Genomic DNA, 23421 nt, shown 5'->3' with positions numbered 1-23421 from the left:
CCTATGTTGATGATATCTTGTTAGCCAGTAATTCAATAAATTTCATCAATGAGATAAAACACCTATTGTCTTGCCATTTTGACATGAAGGACATGGGTGAAGCCTCCTTCATTCTTGGGATACAAAATTCATCGTGATAGATCTCGTGGTATTCTTGGTTTATCCACTGACCACTTATATTGAGCGGGTACTTAAGAGATCAGAATGGATTCATGTTCTCCCTCACCTGCTCCTGTACAGAAGGTGAGATATTGTCAGAGTTACAGTGTCTCAAGGATGATAAGAAGAGGGCTGAAATGAGAAAGATACCATACGCTTCTGCTGTCGGCAGCCTTTGTATGTTCAAGTGTGTACTCGACTAGATATAGCCTTTGCCATTGGAATGCTTAGTCGATACTTAATGGTCCAGGTTCCGGATCATTAGAGAAAGCTGTTAAGAAAGTTATGAGGTATCTTCAAGGTATACAAGAATCATATGTTGACTTATAGAAGGTCAAATTCTCTTGATGCGTTGTTAGTTATTCTAATTATGACTTTAAGGGATCAGAAGATCTTGAAATTGATAGCTTTTCAGATTTAAATTTTGCCCGTTGTCTAGATGATGATCGTAAATCCACGACCGACTATTTTTCATATTGTCTGGAGGAGCTGTCTCTTGGAAAAGTGTGAAACAGACACTTACGGCAGTTTCATCCATGGAAGCTGAGTATATTGCTTGTTTTGAGACTACACGTCACGCTATATGGCTGAGGAAGTTGATATCTGGCATGGCCGAGTGAATCAATATCACCAACCTCTGACCATTTACTGTGATAACAAATTTGCAGTATACTAAAGCTAATAATCACAAAAATTCCAGTCGTACAAGCATTTTGATATCAAACTTATGTTTGTGAAAGAGAAAATTACTGAGTCTCAGACCCGTGTGGTACACATTCCTGGCACGCAGATGCTTGCAGATCCACTGATAAAGGGCTTATCTAGTAGAGTTTTTCAAAATCATGTAACTTGTATGGGTATTGTGAATTCCTTTGATACCCGAATTTATGGGAGAGTGGAGAACATTTTATGTTGCAATTTCTCTTTAGGCTGTGATTGTTCTGCTGTTGAGGGTTCAATTCAGTTAGATGCGTCTAATCATTTGTATCCCCATAGGATTCAATGATTCGGTTGTGGTATGCTATGCATGTCACTTGTTTCCCTATAGGAATCAGGGATTTATGTTGTTATCGTACTGAGCTGTATGTTTTGAAATAAAAATTTCATGTTTATTTCAGATTATGAGATATCATATCACTTGTTTTCCCATAGGATTCAGTGATTTTTGTGGAGTTTCATTTTTTGAATTTTGTTTGTGGCTTGTTTATATAACTTGCTTAATTAATGCAATATCCAAGTGGGAGATTGTTAGAATATTTATTTAATTATGGATTAATATTAATTAATAAGCCCAAACAGATTGGTCTTTATGATCTGTGTGGACCGTGATAGGAGGACCACACAAGTGAGCCCAAATAGGCAGAGGCCCAACCCACAACCCAGTAACCGTCAATTATTCCCTATCTCTTAACTGACTGAGTCAGAGATAATAAGATATATAATTATTTATTAGTTAATAAGGCGGTTACCGATCTGATCTATATATAAGTGGATCAGTTAATAACCATAGAGACATGACTCATTTCTTCTACTCTATATCTTTGAACTCTCTGAAGGCTCTAGGGACCTTGTGGGTTGTGTACCTGTCTACACTCGAAGGTAATCGAGATTTCTCAAGCACTCATGGATTCTTTCAGGTATGCATGCATCACTTTACTTGTTTATATGAATTGAGATATAAAGATTTAACACTAATGCCAATTCATCTCCTGGAAGAGAAGCATATGAGAACCCCATTGAAGCTTCGATTGCATCATAGGTTAGAAAAGCAGACAAAGAAGGTGATGATGATAATAGCTGCAATAAACCAGCTGCTTGGTTTCGTTGATGAGGAGTAAAGGAAAGAGAGAACCCAACCACAATGCAGTCATGCAAGATATTTCTACACCTTCATGCAAATCAGGTTGATTCTGAGTAACCCATGACATCAGAAGTTTGCAATCAGTCTGAAAGATGATTTAATCATTGCCCTAATCAGATGCCAGCATAAGAGCTCGCTTTAACGCTAAAACTTTAGTCATAAAAGTTGATAAGTACTTGATTTTATCAATGAATTCCCATTGAAAATCACCAATATGGTCCCTACAAATGATCCCTATGGTAGAAGAATCATAATTCCCAAAAATAGCACCATCTAAATTAATTTTGAGGAGCCTACAGGAGGCACCCTCCAACCAACAGTAATAGTAGTATCTCCAAGTGTCTCATCTACAGGAGTTTGACTAATGCAAGAAGTCCAAAAATCATTGTGAGAAGCTAGTGCTTATTCAATTGCAGTCTCAATACAAGGCTCTAAATGATTAAAGACTTTATCCTTTCTTGCTTTCCAAATATACCAGAGTGTCTAGCATAGAAGAGCTATATCTGAGTCAGAAAATCCATTTTTTAAGTCTAAAATAAACTCCATGTGCCTCAAAACTTTAATATTGAGAGAATTAAACTTGAAACAGAAGGGGCTGCCAAATCAAACAAATCTAACCCAAGGACATAAAAAAAAAGGGAGATGTTCAATTGTCTCATTTTCAGTTTCATAGACTGGGCATACATGAGTACGAGAACATCTTCGTTCAAGAATATCATTCAATTCAATTGAATCCTCAAGGATTACGAAGCAATTACTCCCTTCGGACCACAATATAACATGTTTTCTAAAAGTTTTACTTAGTCCAAAATATAAGATATTGGAAAGGCATTATATATTTTTCTCAATTATACCCTTACTTTATTAAGTAATTAATGAAGGCATTTTGAATAATCAAATATATTATATTTATTATACTCAATGGTACAATTGAAAAGATATGAACATTTTTAAAAAACATCAATATTTTAAACAACTTTTTTAAAAAAACATGAATTAGTTAATAATAACTTATACTATAGTTTAGAGGAGTATATAAATTACATGTAGCCAAACAGAATTTGAAAAAGTTATCTGTAATTTACTGTCTTGGAATACATGGTTGCGTATTTTTAAATGATTATTAGAAAATAATAGAAACTCCCTCCGAAGTACCCAAATGACAATTATTTACTGCGAAATATGATATTGTTTTTAAGTCCCGAGGGCTTGTCCGTCTTTTTCTCTTTTGAGAAATGAGTATTTAAGAAAGAATAAGAATAAAAAAAACAAGCACACTCATGTTCAACAATAATTTCATAACACATTAACAGCGATTGATTTTAAAAGAAAGTGAAGGAACTGATCATCAAAGCAAAAAAAAATTACATAATATGACCTTCAACTACAAGAGCAAGAATGGAATGGCAGCGAGCTAGATTGTGAGACGGAACGACGCGAACTAAAGCTAGAGCGTGAGGAAATTGAAGGAACTACCGACGGGAGCTTGAAGGAATTGAAGCTGGACCTTCTTTGTGCAGCTAAGTAGTGGCGGGTTCACATGGCAACAACAGCATCCTAGATAGGTAACTTCGCGAAGCTAGAGTGCGAGGAACTTAAATGAACTATTGATGCAAAAAATGCTAAAACCGTGGCACCTAAAAATTTTTTTAAAAATAATTTAATTCAATCATGATAAAAAAAAATATTTATCATGATAAATAAAAAAATCAACTTATCTTATATTCTCTCTATTTAAAAATATAATATTTTTTAAGGAGTTATATATTTAAAAAATAAAGTATTTTATTTATCATAAATTCACCTCTCTTCCAACTTCTAAATCCTTCACCGTCATGAAATTAAAATTAAAGAGCCAAATTTTTTTTAAAACACTCACGTACTCTAAAAAATTTAAATCACACCTTATAAGATCCCTATCGCCGGCGAACTGTGCTCTATGGCTCCCACCACTTCGCGCACGAAGAGAAATGAAAGGAAAATGGCATGTGCAGGCGTGTAGGTCCCTTTTTTTGTCTTTCTTTTTCATCCTTTTTTTTATATATACACCTACAAGCAGATGGAAACGTCCGCCCCCTTTCCTATTTTTTTTAATTTATATATATACATATATATATTTTTCATTTCTCAATCTTTCTCTCTATTATATTTCTCTTTTTTTCTTTCCTACTAATAATAATAATAATATTATTTTTTAAAAAAATCTTAACTTAAAATTATATTTTAAATTAGATCTAATAATCATCTCCTGTTAATTTACTTACTTTTAAAAATTTTTTAAAATTTTTTATTAATCCAAATTAACTATAAAAATTTTAATTGTAATGTTACAAAAACACCTCAAATGTAACATTCCAAATTCTAATTTGTAATCTAAATTCTAATTAAGAAATAAATTAGCAAATTAGTATATCAATTAAATTAGCCATGTTTTCAATTGTAAATTGACATTTAAATTTTTAGACAATTGTATAATTAAGATTTGATGGAAGTAAAGCTAACCAAGACCAAATGAAAAAGTTAGGGTGAGAAGTATCTTATTGTGCCATACACCACAACATCATAGGATATGTCGCGACGCATGAACCATAAAGTTGACTCTTTATAAAGGAATCAGCTCATGATTTTTTTAGAGAAAAAGGGAAAGAATAATTGAGAAGGAAAAAAAAAATGGAAGCTTTGCTAGGGCAAAAGTTTACGAGCACCTGGATTTTAGTTCCAACTTGACGTTTGCCTATTTTTTCTTAGTTTAAGAGGTTAAGGAATTGAATTCTAAGGTAGTGAAGGTTGTTTCTAACCAAAGATCAATAAAAGATCTATTGGAAGGTAAGTAAGGATTTATAACTAGTTTGATAGTTATTGATTGTGTTTTAGGACTTTAGTTGAATTATTGCCTCAATTAGAACGTTTTAAGTTGTGAAAATCTTGTATTGAGGTAAATGAAATTACTAGGACTTGTAATAAGTTATGGGAAGCAGTTTCGATATAGAATTTGTCCAAAGAAAGGATTGAAAGTTTAGGTGAGTTTTATTGTGTTAATATGTGTTTGTGTTAAGTTAGAAATTAATACAGGTGTTTGATATTATAGCCTTCGATCACTTGGAACCTCTTTGAGGATGAAGAATAGTTGAAGTGTTAGAAGTGACCACATGTAAGCCTTTTTTATAATAAAGAGTTGAGATAATCAAATAATTTATGTTATTTATTAATTTATTTAACTATTTATAAGTAGATTTGGAATTAAATATTTTATTATACATTTGTATATATGATTTAGAACTTGTAAAATGAGAAAAGAAATGATTTTGTGAAACTAATATGCACTTATTAATTGTGTTTCTAACCAAATGTTAATTAATAAGAAATATGAATATGATGGAGTGTATGAACTACATTGTGCATGAAAATCATGATCATGATAGTAAAAATGAGAGTTTACCTTAAGTGGAGTAGTATTTGAAATCTATAAGGTTAGGCCGGCACTATGAGAAATTCAGTGCAGCAACATGTGATAGATTTTTATTATAGAACATCCAAGCAATCATAACATAATTATAAGCTTCTTAGTATTAAAAAAGGTGCAATGTCAAAGCGTACAGTTCCCCAATTATGTGTGTAACAGTGGGAGTTTGTAATTCGGAAGTGAAATATAACATTTTTGATCAGGTGATTTTCCTATAAAAGGTGATCTCATTGTAATTTGAATAGAATAAAACTTTATTTTTTGGGGGTTTGAAACTTATCACATGCGACTATACTGCATTCAAACTTGAACATATTGTTCTATCAGAGCCAATTCTGATTTGCCTCATTACAAAACTAGGGATAAGGAATGTACCGATATCCTGCGTGAATAGAAAAACCATTTATCCCACCTTTAATGTGGGGTTGAAGCTCTAGATCTTACGCTTCAAATCTTCCCCCAATAACAAAAATATTTTTAATTCTCTAGGTTTGGTTTGGAAGCAATCAAGTTACAAAATTGATGAAGTGCTTGACTGCAATATAAAAATGGATTCCAGGTCAAAAAATAAAAAATAAAAAATGGAGCAAAATAGCCGTCTGACAAAAAAATTAAGATGCCGACCAATACCCAAACTTAAAAAAAGAATTATCATATTTTGTGATATGTATTTGTCATTTGAATATTTCGAGAAAAATTTTTCTGTCTTTTGTTCATGATGATTATTTGCTGGTGGAAAGAAAAGGTGGCAAATTGAAAGAAGGAATCTGAAATGGAACAGGCAAAATGGTAAAAACGCAAAATCAAAATGCCTCTTCCCTTCATTCACAACCGCCAAGTGCTACCGATTCCACCTTCTCCAGCCCCCCATAATTGATGGGTCCCATCACTGGGAAGACGTGTTTCTTGGATGCAGAATTAGTCACTTTGTTAAAGTTATCGATGGGAATTTAATAATTTTTAAAAATAAAGGAAATTAATTTTTAGTGGAGATTAAAACAAACTCACAAAGTAGGCCAGTCACTAGATATACACTTTGAATTTATGGTAGGAATATTCCAAATATTATGTGTTTCGGGTACTTTCAAACATCGAGTGTTAAAAGTGATGGTGTCAAATCATAACCACGGACCGGTAAATTAATTTAGTGATCTCACGCAAATCTTTTCCACTTCTGCTTTTTAGCGCCAAGTTTGTGTCCAAGTTCATATGATCCGCACACTCTTAGTTCCAATGTTTCATTACTATTTTTTAAAAAAACTTAATTCTTAAATCCTGGGATTCAAATCTGTGTCTCAGTTTGATTTTTGTTGTATTATCAATACATTTTTAACCCCAGAGATGGGACATATTTACTGGCCAGCCTACTTAACCCGCTATAAAAATGGGCCAAACAACTTATCAACTCGTATTTTAAAAAAGGTTAAGTTGGGCAGGCCCAAGTGATGCTTGCGACATTTTCAATTTAAAATTCTTATAATTAAAACCTGATCCATTTCTTCCCTCCCCCTTTTATTTTCACTTATTACCGTTAATTACAGTTTTTGTCATTGCCTGTTGTAAATGATAATTTTGTGCCATATTTATACTATTTGTTGTAAAATAAAACAAGATCAAAAAAAAGTTTTTATTTAAATTTGTCAATGCAGGCGTGTTTTTATTTTTTTTCAATTAAGTATGTTACATTTTTGAGATTGAGGTTGAACAAGAGAACCATTTATGATAATCTTTTATCAAATTATCTTTTTAAACTATGATAGGATAGGCTAAGAAAATCCCACCAACAAAAAAGAACGCTGGCCAGCATAGCTCGCTTTTCATTTATTCCGTTATAAAGCCATCGAGTCATGATAGCTCCTATGACATGCATTGTATGAGAAGTTGAATTCTAGTTATTTCACAAATTTTGTGAAATAGATGGAGCCAACATCTAACTATGTATTATACAATAATAATATGTATTAATACTAAATTAAAATATTTAACAAACTTCACTATTCACAAATTAAGTACCATGCAATTTACTCATGCCTGCGTCAGAGAGACTTAACAAGGAAAGAAATAAAGAAAGAAAATTGATTAGGATGTGTAAATCACGGTTTAGCTTACGGTAAACGAGTGAGGCAGAAGGACGAGTTTCCGGGCTCTGGCAATAATTTAAATAATTTGTGCGCTCGCCAGAAATTTAACAAAATTGTAGAAAAATCTTTATGACCTTGAACGACTGACTTGTGGTGCACAGACACGCACGGCTTCAGAAGAGTCAAAGAGCGCTGTGTCCTCGGCCCCCTATTGCAGTACCGTATTCAAAACCATGTGGAATTTTATGACATTGTTGGAATTAAAATCATTTTTAAGTCCATTAATATATTGTTTAAATCGAGCTCGTGTTTCGGTTTCCCTTTTTTCAATAAAAAATATTGGCACCTTAAGTTCAAGAGACTAGATCTAGATACTGGACTTTGGAAGAATAAGGAATTGATGCCGTATACTATTTTTATTAAAAAATATACTCATTTGTTAAAATATAAAATATTTTTAACTAGATCTTACTCATAATAAAGTAATTACTTACTTTTAAACTAACCATATTTTTTTATATTTATTTCTATTAAAGATCCTTCAATTAATATAAAGTTATTTATCAATAGAGATATTTTTTTAAAAAATAATGATTATACCTTTATTTGCATCCAAATTGTAAATTTGGAAGCCCACGCTCAACTTTGTGTAATTGGCTTTAAAATAATTAAAAAAATATTTATGAAGCATTAGCTGCTAAATCAAGACAAACTGCACTCCACCCATGATGATCGGCAATGATAGAGGAAACGCTTTCTAAATTTAAGAAAACTAGTGATCATAGAGTTCGGGCACCAAACCAAGATTATCTATAAATAGAGGAGCCTTCTCTCAACGAGGGGCATCTACATCTGTATCAACAAATTCCCACACTACACCATGTCTGCAACTTTAATTTATTTTTTTTATTATGTAATTTTAGTCTTTATTTTTTATTGTATAGCCGGTATAACCTACTATCTATTTCTTTAATTAATGTATCTCTATTTTTTGTATCTACATTAATTTTTTTCATTTTACATTTTTACATTCGAGTGAACTATGATAAGGGAGCTCGAGTTCCTTGCATTTGATTAGAAATCAGGTTCTTCCATCCTTTTGAGACTTCGTATCTCTAGCATGCCTTGTGACATCAAACCTGATTGTTTTTTATGAACACATCTCGAAAGACTAAAAATAAAAATGCCTTACATTTTTAAATAAAAGAAGTAAAATATTTTTTTTGAAAGGTTAAATGTTGAAAAACATAAGATATTTTAATATTTAAATTATAATTAATTTATTTTTTTAAAAAATACATTAAATAATTGAATTGTTTTATATTTATTTTTAATTTAAATATCTTACTAAATAAGAATACATATGAAAAAATAATTAACTAGTTATTAAGTAATAAAATTTAATTAAAAATGCTCTAATTTTTTACCAAATAAATTAAATACTCTTTTTATTTAAAAATATAAATATTTTTAATTAAATTTCACTCACAATGAAACATACTATTGTCTTTAAACTAACTTATTTTATATTTATTTTTATTTAATAATATATTTTATTATAAAAATATAAAATATTTATTTAATATAGATTATTTTTAAAAAATAGAGTAACGATTATATTTTAAAAAATTATTAAAATTTTTTATATTTTTTAATAATTAAATATTTAAAAAATATTTTATATTTTTAGACTAAGGAAGCATATTTTCAGGGGCGGGATTGTTTTGTTTTGACTTTTGATATGCCGTTCTCGTAGTTGTTTTTTGGTTTTTAATTTTTTTTGGATTGAATTTTTTATTGAGATCAAGTTGGGAGAAATCGAGAACAATAAAGGGTGGGAGGGGGCCTCAGCTGCCATGACATGATAATGTCACGTCAGAAGACGTCACCCATGTGTCACCCTTAATCAGTCAAACAAGTTCTACGCATCTTCCGTCAATTATTTTTTTTTATACGCTCTGCATCAAACGCAACGCCACCGACATTATTTTGCCGCTCCATCTGCTTTCAAGTAATTAGGTCATGGCACGCGTATCAATTGACGTGAGAAATTCTCCTTTTACATTTTTTTAATTCAGCTTTAATTTATTTTTCACTTGATAAAAGAATTAACGAACAAAGGTATTCAGAGATGATACTCTGGCATTATAAATAAGGGTGTATTAATCGGAACACGAATAAATGTTGTATTTACAAATTAATATGAGACAATATTTTTTTAAAAAAAATCTATATTTTAAAATAGAGTGAGCATTTATATTGAAAAAACATAGAGGGCGAGCGTGTAAGCACGCACCCTCCTTTGAAATTCTGCCCCTGGGAGCTCCTCAAGATGTGTGAACCCATTAACAAAGCATTAATGTCCACCTCTCTCTCACCTCCGCAAACCCTCCATCCCTCAACTTACGATTTATGAAGCATTTTAAGTAAAATCCCCCACCCCCCCCGCCAAAAAAAAAAAATCGCCAATAATTAGATGAAAGGAATCTAAGTGGCCTAATAATGCTACAGTTACCTGACACGTGGCTTCCCATTCGATGATGCCCCTGAGTCATGGGTTTGGATTCACTGCTCCTGCCTTTTCAAGCCCCCACTCTTGTTCTCCCTCCCTCCTGGTACATGCTCTCCATTTTAGAAAATTTGTTTAGCTATACTAAAATTTAATATTATTCAACTAAAATATTCTTGATTAATTCAAACCACAGTATTTGATTGTTGCTGTAATTAACAATAATTAACAAGTGATAATAAAAACAGTAAAGCGACAGCTATTTAAATTTAAAACATAAACCCCATGCATCTATCTAACACATATTTTATGCTTATTTATATACCCCTTTCTTGGTTTTCATTCACTCCCAAAAATTTCATCGTCCCTGACTCCTAGTTTTCTGATAATCCCATGTTTCCTTCATTCGGATTGGCTTCAGATCCGCACACCCAAAAAATGACATCAAACGAAAAACCAAATACAATACGGTCCAGAGATTCCGACTCCTGATCGAACTTGAACGTCTGCTTCCTTACAAATCACAAATCTCTTGCTTGATTATCACACCAATTCTAATATGCCCCCCGTTGCATAAACGTTTTGTTCATTCCCCACATGCCTTATAGATACGTATGTTCCACTACCTACACGTTCTGACTAATGAATATATTTATGTTTGTACCAAATCTGGAGCGCCAAGTCCAAAAGTAAAAGATCCTTAAAGCTCAACCCAAAAGAAAAGGAGTTCAGCCGAAATGTGGTCTAGCCAGGTAAAAATAAGTAAATCGGTGCATTTTAAGGCAAGCTGACCAAGTCTTGCGCACTCCTTCCATCACTCAAGAATCTCAGCACATCCACACTCACCACATCAAATGATAGATTGGAGCACAGAAATTTATCTGCTCCCATTGGCGTCAAGCACCAAATTCAAATAGAAGTGCGTTGTTACTATTTGTTATAAATAGGCAACAAGCACAAAATTAAAAGTCTTTGGACACTATCAAATTTATCTAATACTTGTCCAATATAAACTATTCAAATCTTGACCTTATGTTGTCTTCAACCTCACCCTATGTGACTCACTCTCGTTGTGTAAACTCTGCCTTTAGACTAGTTTCCAAACTTGCTTGCTTCTCCATTCTTATGGAGCATCTCACTGTATTTATTATAATAAGTAATTCTAATGAGCTTTATGCTCATTTGTGATATACTCCATATTGCTAATCTCATAAGTCATTTCAAAAAAATTATGATAAAGGATCTCTTAGAATCTTTTTAATTGTTTGATTATAATTCTTTTAAGAACATGCTCCTCTAACATGCTTGGCACATCTAACCAGAGTTATGACTATTTGACTCCTTCGCTAAAAATCAGGCCAATAATTTATAAATTAATTAATTTTTAATGTGACATGTACGTCTCGCATGCTCATTGATTAACCCATGATCACACACACACACACACACACACACACACACACACACACACAAACGAATCTGAAGTTCCTAGAGATGGGCGGTAAGTGAAAAGCCACAGGGTACGTGGTGTGAATTTTGAATGGTTGACGATGATGTGTGACTGCGACGCCCTGCATTTTTTGTTTATGGATTTGACTTTATATACATACGCATAATGACCTTCAGTGCCATTTCCACGCAACAAAAGCCCTCTCCAAAACCCCAAATATTAAAAAGCTGAGAATTCAAGTCCGTGCCTTTATTGTCCACTGATCTTGCATTTTAATTAACCCAACCAATCCATCGAATCCCCCCGCCCTTTTGATTTGGAACATCCGCCCACCCAATCAAATCCCAGTCCTTCTATTCATAAAACCAAACGCTCCGTCTCAGTTTTCCAGTAGCACCACGCCTTCTCTTGCTTGCCCTCTAAGTCATGCTGATGGAGACTTGGAGAGACATCAGACATATTAATCGAGTTTCATCAAAGCAAATTAACTCTCTGGTTTAGAATGCTTGACCAAAAAGAGTTTGCTAGCTAGTGTTCACAAGGTCATCAAGCAGGATTCACCAAGAGATATGTCCTGAGTTCAGCAATGATCAGGAGAATACGGCGAAATATGTCAAAAGGCAGGGTCCAAAAATTTTAGTGCGATCCCTGGCGATATAATTTTACATGCTGCGTATGATGTCATTACCATACACACCACGTTACATCTAACTCCGTTTTTCATTTGAGTACTGTCCTCTCCACACGTGCATATTCTAAAACAGGCAGTGTTGGAAGCCGAGTAATAACTAATTAAATACACAACCGTAATGCACAGGCGAGTAACCATTAATCAGAAGGAAAAATTGCTTTCGGGGTTGGAAACAGCGGCCGAGACTGGAACAGAGCAGAAGCTGACAAAAGAGTTAAGAGGGGTGCGCGATGTGATGCAACTCGGGTACACGTCACGGGCCACATGGCAGGCACCCTATTTACCACTATCAACGGTGCACCTCGTAGCTCAATGACTTTAGATTCGCAGGGGCGGGGGACCACAGCCCACACGTGGAGTGAGTTCATTGGGTGGAAACGGCCAAGCCCACAGGATGAGGTTGCCTCCCCGGGAGAAGGAAAGAAAAAGAAGAAGGGCACGTGTCGGGAGAGGAACGTCAGGATGACGGGGAAGGAAGAAGCGCTTCCGCTGATTATGTCAGGGATGGGTGGTGGGGTCCAGTCCGCGTCAGCCCGGGCTTACCTTTTTGTTGGGTTACGTCAGGGGTTCAATCTCACCATTGGGCGTCCCAAGTCAATGGGACGTCAATCATCATTTACTACTACTGCCAACTGGGGGGGCGTGCGATCTGAAGTGATTACTTCCAATTCGAAACAAAAATATGGGGTAATTCTCGAACTATCCATTTTGCTGTTACGTTGGCGACCCGGTCTCCTCATGCCAATCCTGAATCCTCCCTTGATCCTTGAGAAAAGCCAGCAACCGCGCACTACGGATTTGCAATCTTTCACACATTTCCTCCTCCCGGTATCCCCTCCAAATTCCCATCCCATCCTTCAACTCGTTTCTGACTTATTTTCCTTTATTCATGTGTGTGTATATATAAATCAACTCTCTGACGTCAAATCATAAATGTTAAATAACGCACCCTACAGGCCAAAGTTACTCCGCGTGATCTCTTTTTCTTCTGCCCCCAAACATATACACACACACACACACATATAGTATTCACCGAGACTCCGCGGAAAAAAATGGGTCATATAATTAAACCTGTTAAACACATTTTCACCTCACATAAAAAGTATAAGAAATATATAGGAGTATATAATTAGTGAGGTTTGGTATAATTATTATCATATACATTTGATATACATCAGTTCTGATATATGATGGCCCTAGCTACGGAGTTATTTGATTATTTGACCAATAATGATGAGACAATATCTCAATGAAAATTTCAATTTTGGGATTGAATAGGTAAGAAGTTTTCTCTCTGAAACCATCATATAGACTATCTTTTATAAGTCCTATTTGGATCAAAGTATAGCAGGTAAGAAGTGTTATTTCCGAAACCATCGTGTAGACTATCTTTTATGTTATTCCTTAAGACCTCATGGAATTGACAGCTATTCAAATGTTCCATGGAACCTTTGAATATTTTAAATAGCTGTGGATGACTTTATGGTAATTATTTTAAAAAATAATGTATTGAAAATTTTAATTATCATTATTAAAATACTTATATAAAAAATTTAATAAGTATATGCTTAGAAAGATGTAAAATTTTAAATTTTTTTAAATAATTTTACTTATACTCCCATCATTTAAAAATATAAAATATTTTTTAAGAGATTGAATATTAAAAAATATAAAATATTTTTAATTTTTTTAAAATATAATTATTATTTTTTTAAAAGTATTTCTATCCAATAAATTATTTTATATTTATTTTAAAATAAAAAATTTTATGAAATAAAAATAAATATAAAAAAATAGTTAATTTGAAGATAATTAATTATTTCAATAAAATTTAATTTAAAATATTTTATAATTTTTTTTAATGGTAAACAGACGCGAGGAGGGCGCGTGCAGGAGAGTTGGGGGCGGGGAACAGCAAACTATGATGTAAGCAACGCCCTCCGCTCATATATAAAACACCTGCAAATCACCTCCAGCTCTCCAGTCTCCCCAACACCACTTCCCTTCTTCCCCCGCTGACATCACTCTCTCTCTCTCTCGCTCTCGCTACCGGCGGTGTACGGCGATGCAAGGGTTACGCCACTGCTCTGACGACGCTGTCCACCTTGACCTAACAGCCTCCTCCACCACCACCACCACCACCACCATGACGAACTCCTCCTCCTCCTCCTCCTTATCCATCGACTTGGACGAAACCACTGAGGCACGAATCCAGCGCCTGATCTCGGAGCACCCGGTCATCATCTTCAGCCGATCCTCTTGCTGCATGTGCCACGTCATGAAGAAGCTGCTAGCCACCATCGGCGTCCATCCCACCGTCATCGAACTAGACGACCACGAGATCGCCGCTCTCCCTGCCTCCTCCGACCTCGACACCGAATCCCTCCGCAATCGCGCCCCCGCCGTTTTCATCGGCGGCGCCTGCATAGGCGGTTTGGAGTCCCTGGTCGCCCTCCATCTCAGCGGCCACCTCGTCCCCAAGCTAGTCGAAGTCGGTGCTCTATGGGTATGATTCACCATTGATTTTATCCCATCTTAATTAATATTAAAAAAAACAAAAAAAGAAGAGAGATGTCGATATAACTAATTTGTATGATATCGTTAGGAGTATGAAATCTGAATCCGCGAGGCGTTTGCCCGTTTAGTATGGAAACGACGAGCATAACAGAATTAGGAAAACCTTTTGTTGTTTGATTGGGTTCTGTTGGTTTCTGTTACTTTTGGGGGGATGGATGGTGGACACGGAGTCAGTGGTCAATATAGGAAAAGAATGGATTCGAATAATCGTATCAAAAAGAGAGGGAGGGAGGGAGGGAGGGAGAATGGATTCGAATAAATGTGCGAGGGAGGTTTTGGCGTGAAGGATACTCGCTGGTTATGGAGGGAACACGTGTACAGGGTATCCAGTACGTGCAGTGCAGTCAGGAAACGTTGCCGGGGTTCCACAACGTTTCGCGGAGTCAGTCAGAGCAAGTCAGTCTCCGTGTCAGTCTTTTGGGTCCCATTCCCAATTATTAAGCACTCAAAGCAGTAGATGCATAGCCCCAGTAGCTCGCTCCCTCTCCTCACCCCAAATCCCAAAGTCTCTCTCTCATCTCTCTCTGCATAAAAATCAATTATCAATCATATATGTATTTGTTGGGTTGGTGTATCCGTAGATAAGGCAGATGAGAAATGCGTTTTCCTTTGGGATTTCTCTTTCATCCTGCGCGTCCATCTGTTGTTTGCGCCATCTGCCAAGGACAGGAACGATCCTGGCCGTCCTAAGAAGGAAGGGAAGAGCTTCGCGGCCATTGTTTATGGGGTTGAGTCGTTAAGAAAGATGGGAAAATGAAAGGAGGAGTGGGTGGGGGTTTACAGAGTAGTAGTTTGGAAAAGAAGATGAAAATGATGCATAAGGGGAAAGGAAGCATGCGGACAAATGCTTGTTCAATTATTGGAAATCAAATGTCCTTAGCAAACACGACTCCTCTCCTCTCTTTTGGCGCTCTGCTCTCTCGTCCCTCTCATCAACGCCCGTTCCATCCCACGGCTCGTGTAATTGTGTTCTCCCGTATCAAATCAAATATGCTGAATTCCTTGTTAGTTTTGTTAGATTTCTCAGAATTACTTGTGGTATCTTGTGTTCGCATGACGCGGTTCCCTCTAGTCAGTATCATGCACATTAAAGCAGACGGAATCCCTTTTGTTGTTGTTGTTGTTTTCTTTTTTCTTTTTTTTTTTTGGGTACCAGGTCACCATGTATTGTTTTTTTTATTTTATCTTGAAAACGATATGAGATGGAATGAATATTTATGTTTACTGACACTCTTAGAGAGAAGGATTTTCTTCAAATGATTTTGTTGTTGATTTATGAAACGATTTTCTTCAAATCTTCCACTGTACTCCTAGAGAGCAAGGGGCAGGAATTAAAATTTTCCCTCCGACACTCTTCATTTAAAAAAAAAAAATCCAAAGGAGGAGAGAAGGGCAAAATTCCTTATGTTGGAAAGTGCTGTCCAACTAAACGTAGCAAAAGAGGAGGCAATGAAGGAAATATGTGATGACGAAGGGAGGTGCGTCATGGCATGGCTGTGCTGCACCAACCCATGTGTGTGTAAAGAAAGCGGGGATCTCAAGTCCCCTGAGCTGGCGTAAGCATCATCATCAAGAATATGAACACCTAATTAATTACAAACTCAAAATGGGAAATTCATGTTGGGCACGTGGCACTCTGATTTCTATCCCTCGCCTCTCAAATACAGCAGACGTATAATAACCTGCACAGTTGAATGACCGTAAATACTAGTTAGCATAAGGAAACCCGTGATTCCAGCGAAAAGTAAATACAAGTGATTGAAATTTGTAACTAATACTTGAAAAGCAGTACGGAAGAAGCTAGAAATTGGGAGAAAAGAAAGGAGAGAGAGGTGATGGCATGAACAGGGAACTCATGATGAAGCACTAGTCCGCTTCTGAGTGCGCCCTTCACTTGAAAATTTATATCCAACGTGGCAGGCATGCATGCTCATCAAGGAGGGCTTCCAACTCTTTTTAGAATCTTGACAGCCCCCAGAATCTGGCCATGATTCTTCCCCCGTATGCCCAACCCTCCTTCCCACTCATCCTTGTTTCCCTCATTGTTTATTCTTTTATTTTAAAACAAAATACCAGCACTCGGTTTGCAAAGTGCGTCCATAAACAACAATTATATGCACCTAAAGCGGCAATAGCCTCCACTCAATGCTCCCTAATGCTTGGGTCCTTATTTTAATTCATTTGATTCATCATTCACGCACTCTCTTCCCATCCTATCTAAAGCACCTTTCCTCCTTCCATCTCCCCACCCTAAACTTCCCATCGTCCCCATTACTTTAATGCCCCTCTTATTCCTTCTCTTTAAGCATTTCATTACCAAAGCCAAGGTTCCGCCTTTGTTAGCCCCTCCTCAACCACAGGCTCCAAGACAGCAGGACAAACATTTTCGTAATTCCTAACAATCATTAACCATTAAACGTGTCAGAATCATATGAACTGTCATGGAATCTCCCTATTTCTAAAGGAATCCTTGACGCGGAGTAATATTCACAAATTTCTTGACCTCGTCCGCTGTACACCCTGCTGCCGCCCCGGCAAAAAAAATTAGTGCACGCACCCGTCAAAACATTACTATCATGATATCATCATACTTTTTCCATCTCTCAATATGTTTCTGTGAAGGTCCTGCTCCATAAAATGCTCTTTCAACACCCATGCATTAACTGAACAATCATACAGTGTACTTTCACTTCCTGTAACCTCTCTTCGGTTATCTAGATCAAAATATAGAACGTATGTTAGCCTGCAAAAGCAGTGTCATTCATTAAAGCAGAGAGCTAATTGGGGATTGAATAGGGGCAGTAATTTGAGCCAAACTTGATGAAAAAATTTTAAGGCTGGATTTGATAGTTTAAAATATTTTATTTACTCCAAACTTATTTGGACTGTTCAAATAAACTTAAAGAATTTCAGACCAAGTCCAAGCTCGAATGAGCTTAGTTTGAATGCTCAAATTTTTTTAATTAATAAAATAATATAAAAATTGAAAATATTAATTTTTTAAAAATAAAATTGAAATTAAATCAAAAATAAAACATTTTGATATTTAACAATTCGAGTATTTAAACTAGCTTGAAAGCCCGAAGAATTAGAGTTGAATTTGACTATATAATTTTTTTTATATGTTAAAATATTTTAAATCTGATCTAAATAATCCTAACTTGAATTAAGCCTGACTTGCTCGAATTATTAGCTCTAGAACTAAGTTGATTGACCTTTCTTAGTTCTTAGCTTGGTAGAACCAAACGTACGGGACTCTGTTTTGCACCGAACACCACCAAAAAAGAATCCTCCGTCCTCGGGCCTGTTTTGTGAATCGGTTCTCATGTCATTTAAGAGGAATTCGTCCTTTAATTGACCAAACAGAGTCAGCCATAAAAGAATTGATTACAATTTAATTAATTTATAAGATGTTGTGAGCCAGCTTGTCAGGCTCGGTGAGAGTGATACCCTAACGTGAAATTACTAATTATGTCTTAAAAAAAAGGTATCAACTAGTGTTTAAATCTTTAACATCAACCAGCTGACCTCAAGGGGAAAATAATCTTTAACATAGCTGATTATGCTGATGAACATTTTGAAATTGAACGGAACACACGACCCAGACTCAATCGTCCAGCGGAAACTCAAATGCTGAAGACCGGGTGCCTTGTATGTATATTTTGGAAACAGCTATTGAGAAGCTATTTACAGTATTCTTTTTTTTTTTTCCAAATAACGAATAATTACAGAAGAAGTTTTGTTAAAAAAAAAGGAAAAGATAAAATTGGGAGATGGCGAGATGGTAGGGAAAAAGTTGACATGTTAAGAACAAATAATTATGGAAGTTATTTGGGAGCTGCAATTATAGAGGACGATAAAGATGAAACGAGACGCTGGTCATAAGTGACGAAAAGGGGAAGAGAAAGTTGACTTGTATGAAAAGCACTTTCCATCTAAACGCCCACTTGCTTCTGGTCTCCAGGTAAAGCCGTTATCTTGTTTATCTGAGGCAGAGCGGGTGGGCCGTAGGGGATGAACCCAGAGTCCCAAGGTTTTAGGCTTACTATTGTTATTATTATCTTTTGGACACAGATTTTATATACTTCATAGAGATCGAGATATTTTCAAGTAGGAAGCAAAGTGCTGATTGTTGAATTATATCATAATTAATAATGTTTTCTAACAAAAAACTATTAAAAAGGGTAAATTAGCAGAAAGTAGAGAGGATTTAAAAACAAGATCACTATATCCTGAACTGAAAATATTTACATGATTAACTTTTGAACTCGGTCAATTTTGATCGTGCCTTGAAGCTGTATATCCAACGAAACGGATCGAGAATTTGTAGTGGGTGATATGGTTGAGCAGCACCTTCCGTTTTTTGGGCTTAAAGAGCCCAAAGGGTGAGACCCACTCGTGCCAGCACATTTAAATTAAGCGACGCACCCGCCATATCTTCCGTATGAGTTTTATAACAATGGACAGGACTGTCTGGTCCCTCACGTCTGTAAAGACGTCAAATCTAGTTGAGCAAATATTGGGACAAAATTTAGTAACCTGAACTATATGTGAAGAGTCTTAGGAACTTCGCCTGTTATCAGTTGGAGTTGAAATTAAAGACATTACCTGCATGCGCTTTACTCGCGCGTGAGTCCGTGTGTATGAAATCAGATAATAAGCTGTGACTGAGTCTGATAACTAGTGGTTTATAATTATATGCCCTAGAAGCAGAACTTTAATTTGTAGTGGGGATCACGGCATTCATTTTCTCCCAGATCTTTTTATTCTTGTTTTTAGTGAGACATACAAGGTAATCATTATTTTGATAGAACAAATATGGAGCGGTGATCACTCTACTCGTCCCGCTTTTGACACTGTGTGTTAGACTGCCCAGTCCCTGGTTCTAGAACACCACGCATGCAGCAGTAGTCCCAGGTCCATCCGTCTACTCATCACTTGCATCCTGTCCACCAAACCAATTACTAATCATCATCTTCTGATCCATAACCCTCTCGCATTAATATATTAGTTGTGTAATATTTCAGAGACTGAAAATTTCAAATGATCCAGCAGAGAGACAGAGGAAGCAAAAGTAAAAACCAGCCATGTCACCCACATTCATTTAGTACGTTGTCATCTTCTACTGTTGACAAAACATTGATGCTTAACTTTGTCATATCATATTTATATGCACTGTTCTAAATAAATCGGTACTGACTTTTCATGATATATATTAGAATAAAACCGACACGCCTTGACATCTCTCTGTCCTCTTTGGACAAAAAAAATCTGATCAGAAGCGGTGATGGGTTGGCAGCATGCACAGGGACCGACCTATATTCCCTTCACGTTTCCCTTCAGAAACCATGCAAATAAATGTCGCCATTAAACAAGAGTTCAAATTTTCAAAAAGAATAACGTCATTAACACTGAATCGTATTGATTAATGCATTTGAAGAGAGAGCCTGTTTCTCTATCTCTGCGTGCAAATAGTATTGCATAGAGAGCTGGAGATAGGAACATAATAGTATTGAGTTAGTAAGAACTGTAGTTCGTGGGGAGGATATCTGCAAATTCCAATCTTGAAGCATTGATGGCAGTGAGTGCAGAAAGAGGTAAAGCAGTTTTGCTTTTTATCACTTTTACCCTTGATGTTAAAAGTTCATAATGTCCCTGGATTACTTTATCTCTACTTTTTAGGGAGGGAGAATGTTGGCCTGAACAATCATTCAATAATGTCAGACAGATAGATTATATTATAACATATATAAATATGCATATAGTAATTGATAATATTTGAATTAACGAGAGTAGGGGAAATCATGATCTCATAATATCAAGCAATTATTAAGGGACAACAATTTAGAAAAATGTAGGAAAAAAACAAAGCAAAAGACAGAAAGCGCACGTCAGAACCAGCCCTGTTTGGCTTGGGTTATGGTCCTGTATGGATGTGTGAGCTTCAAAGGAATCCTTTTCTCTCATCCACATCCTTCCCACCCTCTCTCTCCCTGCCTCCCTCTCTTTCCTTTTCCTGCTCTTCCCATTCTCATTCTCACGCATCCAGACAACTCCATGAAACTTCCTCAACCAGTTGCAAAACTTTACTGTGTTTAGCAGCTACCCTCTTCAGGCACTTTCCTTCAGGTTGCTTCACCTACACCTAAACGTATTCCAATTATTATTGGGCTGTAGGTATCCGGCTGCTAAGGGTTGTCCATCTTCAAATTCACTCACTTTTCTCGGCTTTTTCTCCTTCAAATCCATAGTAACAAGACAGCTATATATACATATTTATATCATTTGTGTGGGATTACCATCACAGCCGAATTCAGTTTTTCTATTTAATTACTCGTTTCGATTAATTGCTGCATGTATGATTTCCAGTGTAAGCGGTTTCTATATCTACAGTCAGGTTTTGCACCTCAGATCTCAGATTCCACTTCAGGCTGGTGCTTCAAATGCCGATCTGTCTTAGATTTATGTCTCACCTTTAGTTTGTAGAAAGATGATGAAAGCTTTGGCGGTGGATGAGAATATGTCCAATTTGACAACTGCATCTAGTGAAATAATAAGCGCTTCTTCTGGGACTAGAAATGATACTCCTGTCTCTCTCTATCCTCAGCAGTACTCCTCCACTTCAACAAATCAAGAACCACAACCCAAAAAGAAGAGAAACCTTCCGGGCAATCCAGGTCACATAAATCAAATCAATAGTAGTATTGATTATCCTTCTTTTTCTTTCGTTTTTAAATCGCTGGTATATATTGGGTTTGGTGCAAAAAGCAAGGTTTGTTTCTTATGATTAGCCAATTATTCTTCTATTTAGCAGTGTTTAATTAGTATTCTCTGGTTTTAATGATTTCAGACCCAGAAGCTGAAGTAATAGCCTTGTCTCCCAAGACCCTCTTGGCGACAAACCGGTTCATTTGCGAAATATGCAACAAAGGGTTTCAAAGAGACCAAAATCTTCAGCTTCACAGGAGAGGGCACAACTTGCCATGGAAGCTCAAACAAAGAAACAACAATGAAGTTATTAAAAAGAAGGTGTATGTGTGCCCGGAGGTAACATGTGTTCACCATGACCCCTCAAGGGCCCTCGGAGACCTCACTGGCATCAAAAAGCATTTCTGCAGAAAGCACGGCGAGAAAAAATGGAAGTGTGAGAAATGCTCCAAGCGTTACGCTGTTCAGTCTGACTGGAAGGCTCACTCTAAAATTTGCGGCACCAAGGAGTACAAATGTGATTGCGGAACCATCTTCTCTAGGTAACAAAAACTTCTAGTTAATTAATGTGTTCTATTAATTAATTACGGGTTTATTTTCAATACATAGAAAATGCATATGTGGTGACCTTGTATATGTATGGTTTCTTTCAAAAAACTTTAATGGCCAACATCTGATATGTGTGAGGTTAACACTTTGAAGGAATATGCAAAAAGATGACACAAGGAAGAGAGAGAAGAGAGAGTAGGGGAACATTGTGATATTGATTTTGTTGTTTACTGGTTGCCTTTTCTGACTTTGGTTGCAGAAGGGACAGTTTCATCACACACAGAGCCTTCTGCGATGCTTTAGCACAGGAGAGTGCAAGAGCAATCACAGCAGTGAACCCTCTTCTTCACAGCCATCCCCTCCAAGCTCCACCACCGCCACTACTTGCAAAAAAAGAGCAAGATTTTCCACCATGGTTGGGAGAAGCTGGAACCGGAAACACCCTCAGACCTTTCTCCTCCTCACATTTGGATCAGTCCTTGAATTTAATCCATCACCATCAAAACCCTAACCCCACACCGTCCCTTCCTCGTTTCCAATCCCCACCCTCTCCTTATATGTCAGCCACTGCTTTGTTGCAGAAAGCATCACAAATTGGTCACATGCCTCAATCTGATCATCAATGTACCACCATGCCTAATTCATCCTCATCTTTAGCTGTTGCTGTTTTGGGTATGCCTTCACGTGACCAGATGGGGTTGCCTCATGCCTTGGCTTCTTATGGGAATAAAGCTGCTGGGTTCGCCTCTGATTACTTAGAAGATGATGCTACTGCTGTAAATTGCAACACAGAAGCTCCACCTACTGCTTCTCTTTTCCATGACATGATGGCTAACGCTGCTTCTACTGTGTCCGTGCCTTCTTCTGCTAGTGCCTTTGAGAGGTCTTCCTTCGAGGATGCTTTGAGAGGAATGTTGAATCCAACATCAAGAGACACTGCTAGTGATGAAATGACCCGAGATTTTCTGGGTCTCAAGGCATTTTCTCAAAAGGATTTTTTCAACATATCGGGGCTTGACCATTTGGCTTCTTCGTCGTATGGTAAGCAAAGTCGCAACCAAACACCTTGGCAAGGATAATTAGGTTTGTTTGTGCATTACATCGATGTACAAATATATATCCAATAACGCCTTGTCTTGGTGGTATTTATACATCTTCCAAAGGTTTTAATTCTGTCTTTCATGGGATTTCCAAATTGATTTTCCTTAGCTAAGACATATTCCTGTAGTTGAATATGGACTCTGAATAGTACTGTAAAGGGACAACTATTGGTCTCAGCCTTCTGCAGCCTTCGTAATATTATCTGCACAAGTTTTCATTAATTAATAATCTGACTCTTATATCTATGATATTATTGATATTGACATCTGGCA

At 36.3% G+C, this 23421-nt stretch overlaps 1 protein-coding gene and 1 pseudogene across 3 annotated transcripts; both read left to right on the top strand.

Annotated features, from left to right (window-relative positions):
- The first annotated feature begins 14279 nt into the window (after positions 1–14279).
- On the top strand, positions 14280–16015 carry LOC129299121 (glutaredoxin-C10-like; annotated as a pseudogene).
- A 4716-nt stretch (positions 16016–20731) lies between these two features.
- LOC129299120 (protein indeterminate-domain 7-like) lies at positions 20732–23421 on the top strand. Of its 3 annotated transcripts, none has more exons than XM_054937567.1 (4): positions 20732–20920; positions 21185–21468; positions 21642–22041; positions 22308–23421. In XM_054937567.1, exons 2-4 carry the CDS (start codon positions 21282–21284, stop codon positions 23125–23127), a joined length of 1407 nt encoding a protein of 468 aa, XP_054793542.1. In that variant the 5' UTR covers positions 20732–20920; positions 21185–21281; the 3' UTR covers positions 23128–23421. The 3 variants fall into 3 exon arrangements, with proteins under 3 accessions (XP_054793542.1, XP_054793541.1, XP_054793539.1); XM_054937566.1 differs by having other exon boundaries at positions 20733–20920; positions 21161–21468; XM_054937564.1 differs by having other exon boundaries at positions 20733–21468.

The sequence above is a fragment of the Prosopis cineraria genome, unplaced genomic scaffold, assembly GCF_029017545.1.
Source record: "Prosopis cineraria cultivar Desert tree isolate PC_DT_omini unplaced genomic scaffold, ASM2901754v1 PC1039, whole genome shotgun sequence".
Taxonomy (NCBI): Eukaryota; Viridiplantae; Streptophyta; class Magnoliopsida; order Fabales; family Fabaceae; genus Prosopis; species Prosopis cineraria.
This window is presented reverse-complemented; position numbering and strand designations above follow the sequence as displayed.

Coding starts and splice junctions, on each gene's coding strand:
- LOC129299120 (XM_054937567.1), top strand. CDS start 21,282: ATGATGAAAGCTTTGGCGGTGGATGAGAATATGTCCAATTTGACAACT. Junction 21,469..21,641: donor AAACCTTCCGGGCAATCCAG/GTCACATAAATC, acceptor TAATGATTTCAG/ACCCAGAAGCTGAAGTAATA. Junction 22,042..22,307: donor TGCGGAACCATCTTCTCTAG/GTAACAAAAACT, acceptor CTTTGGTTGCAG/AAGGGACAGTTTCATCACAC.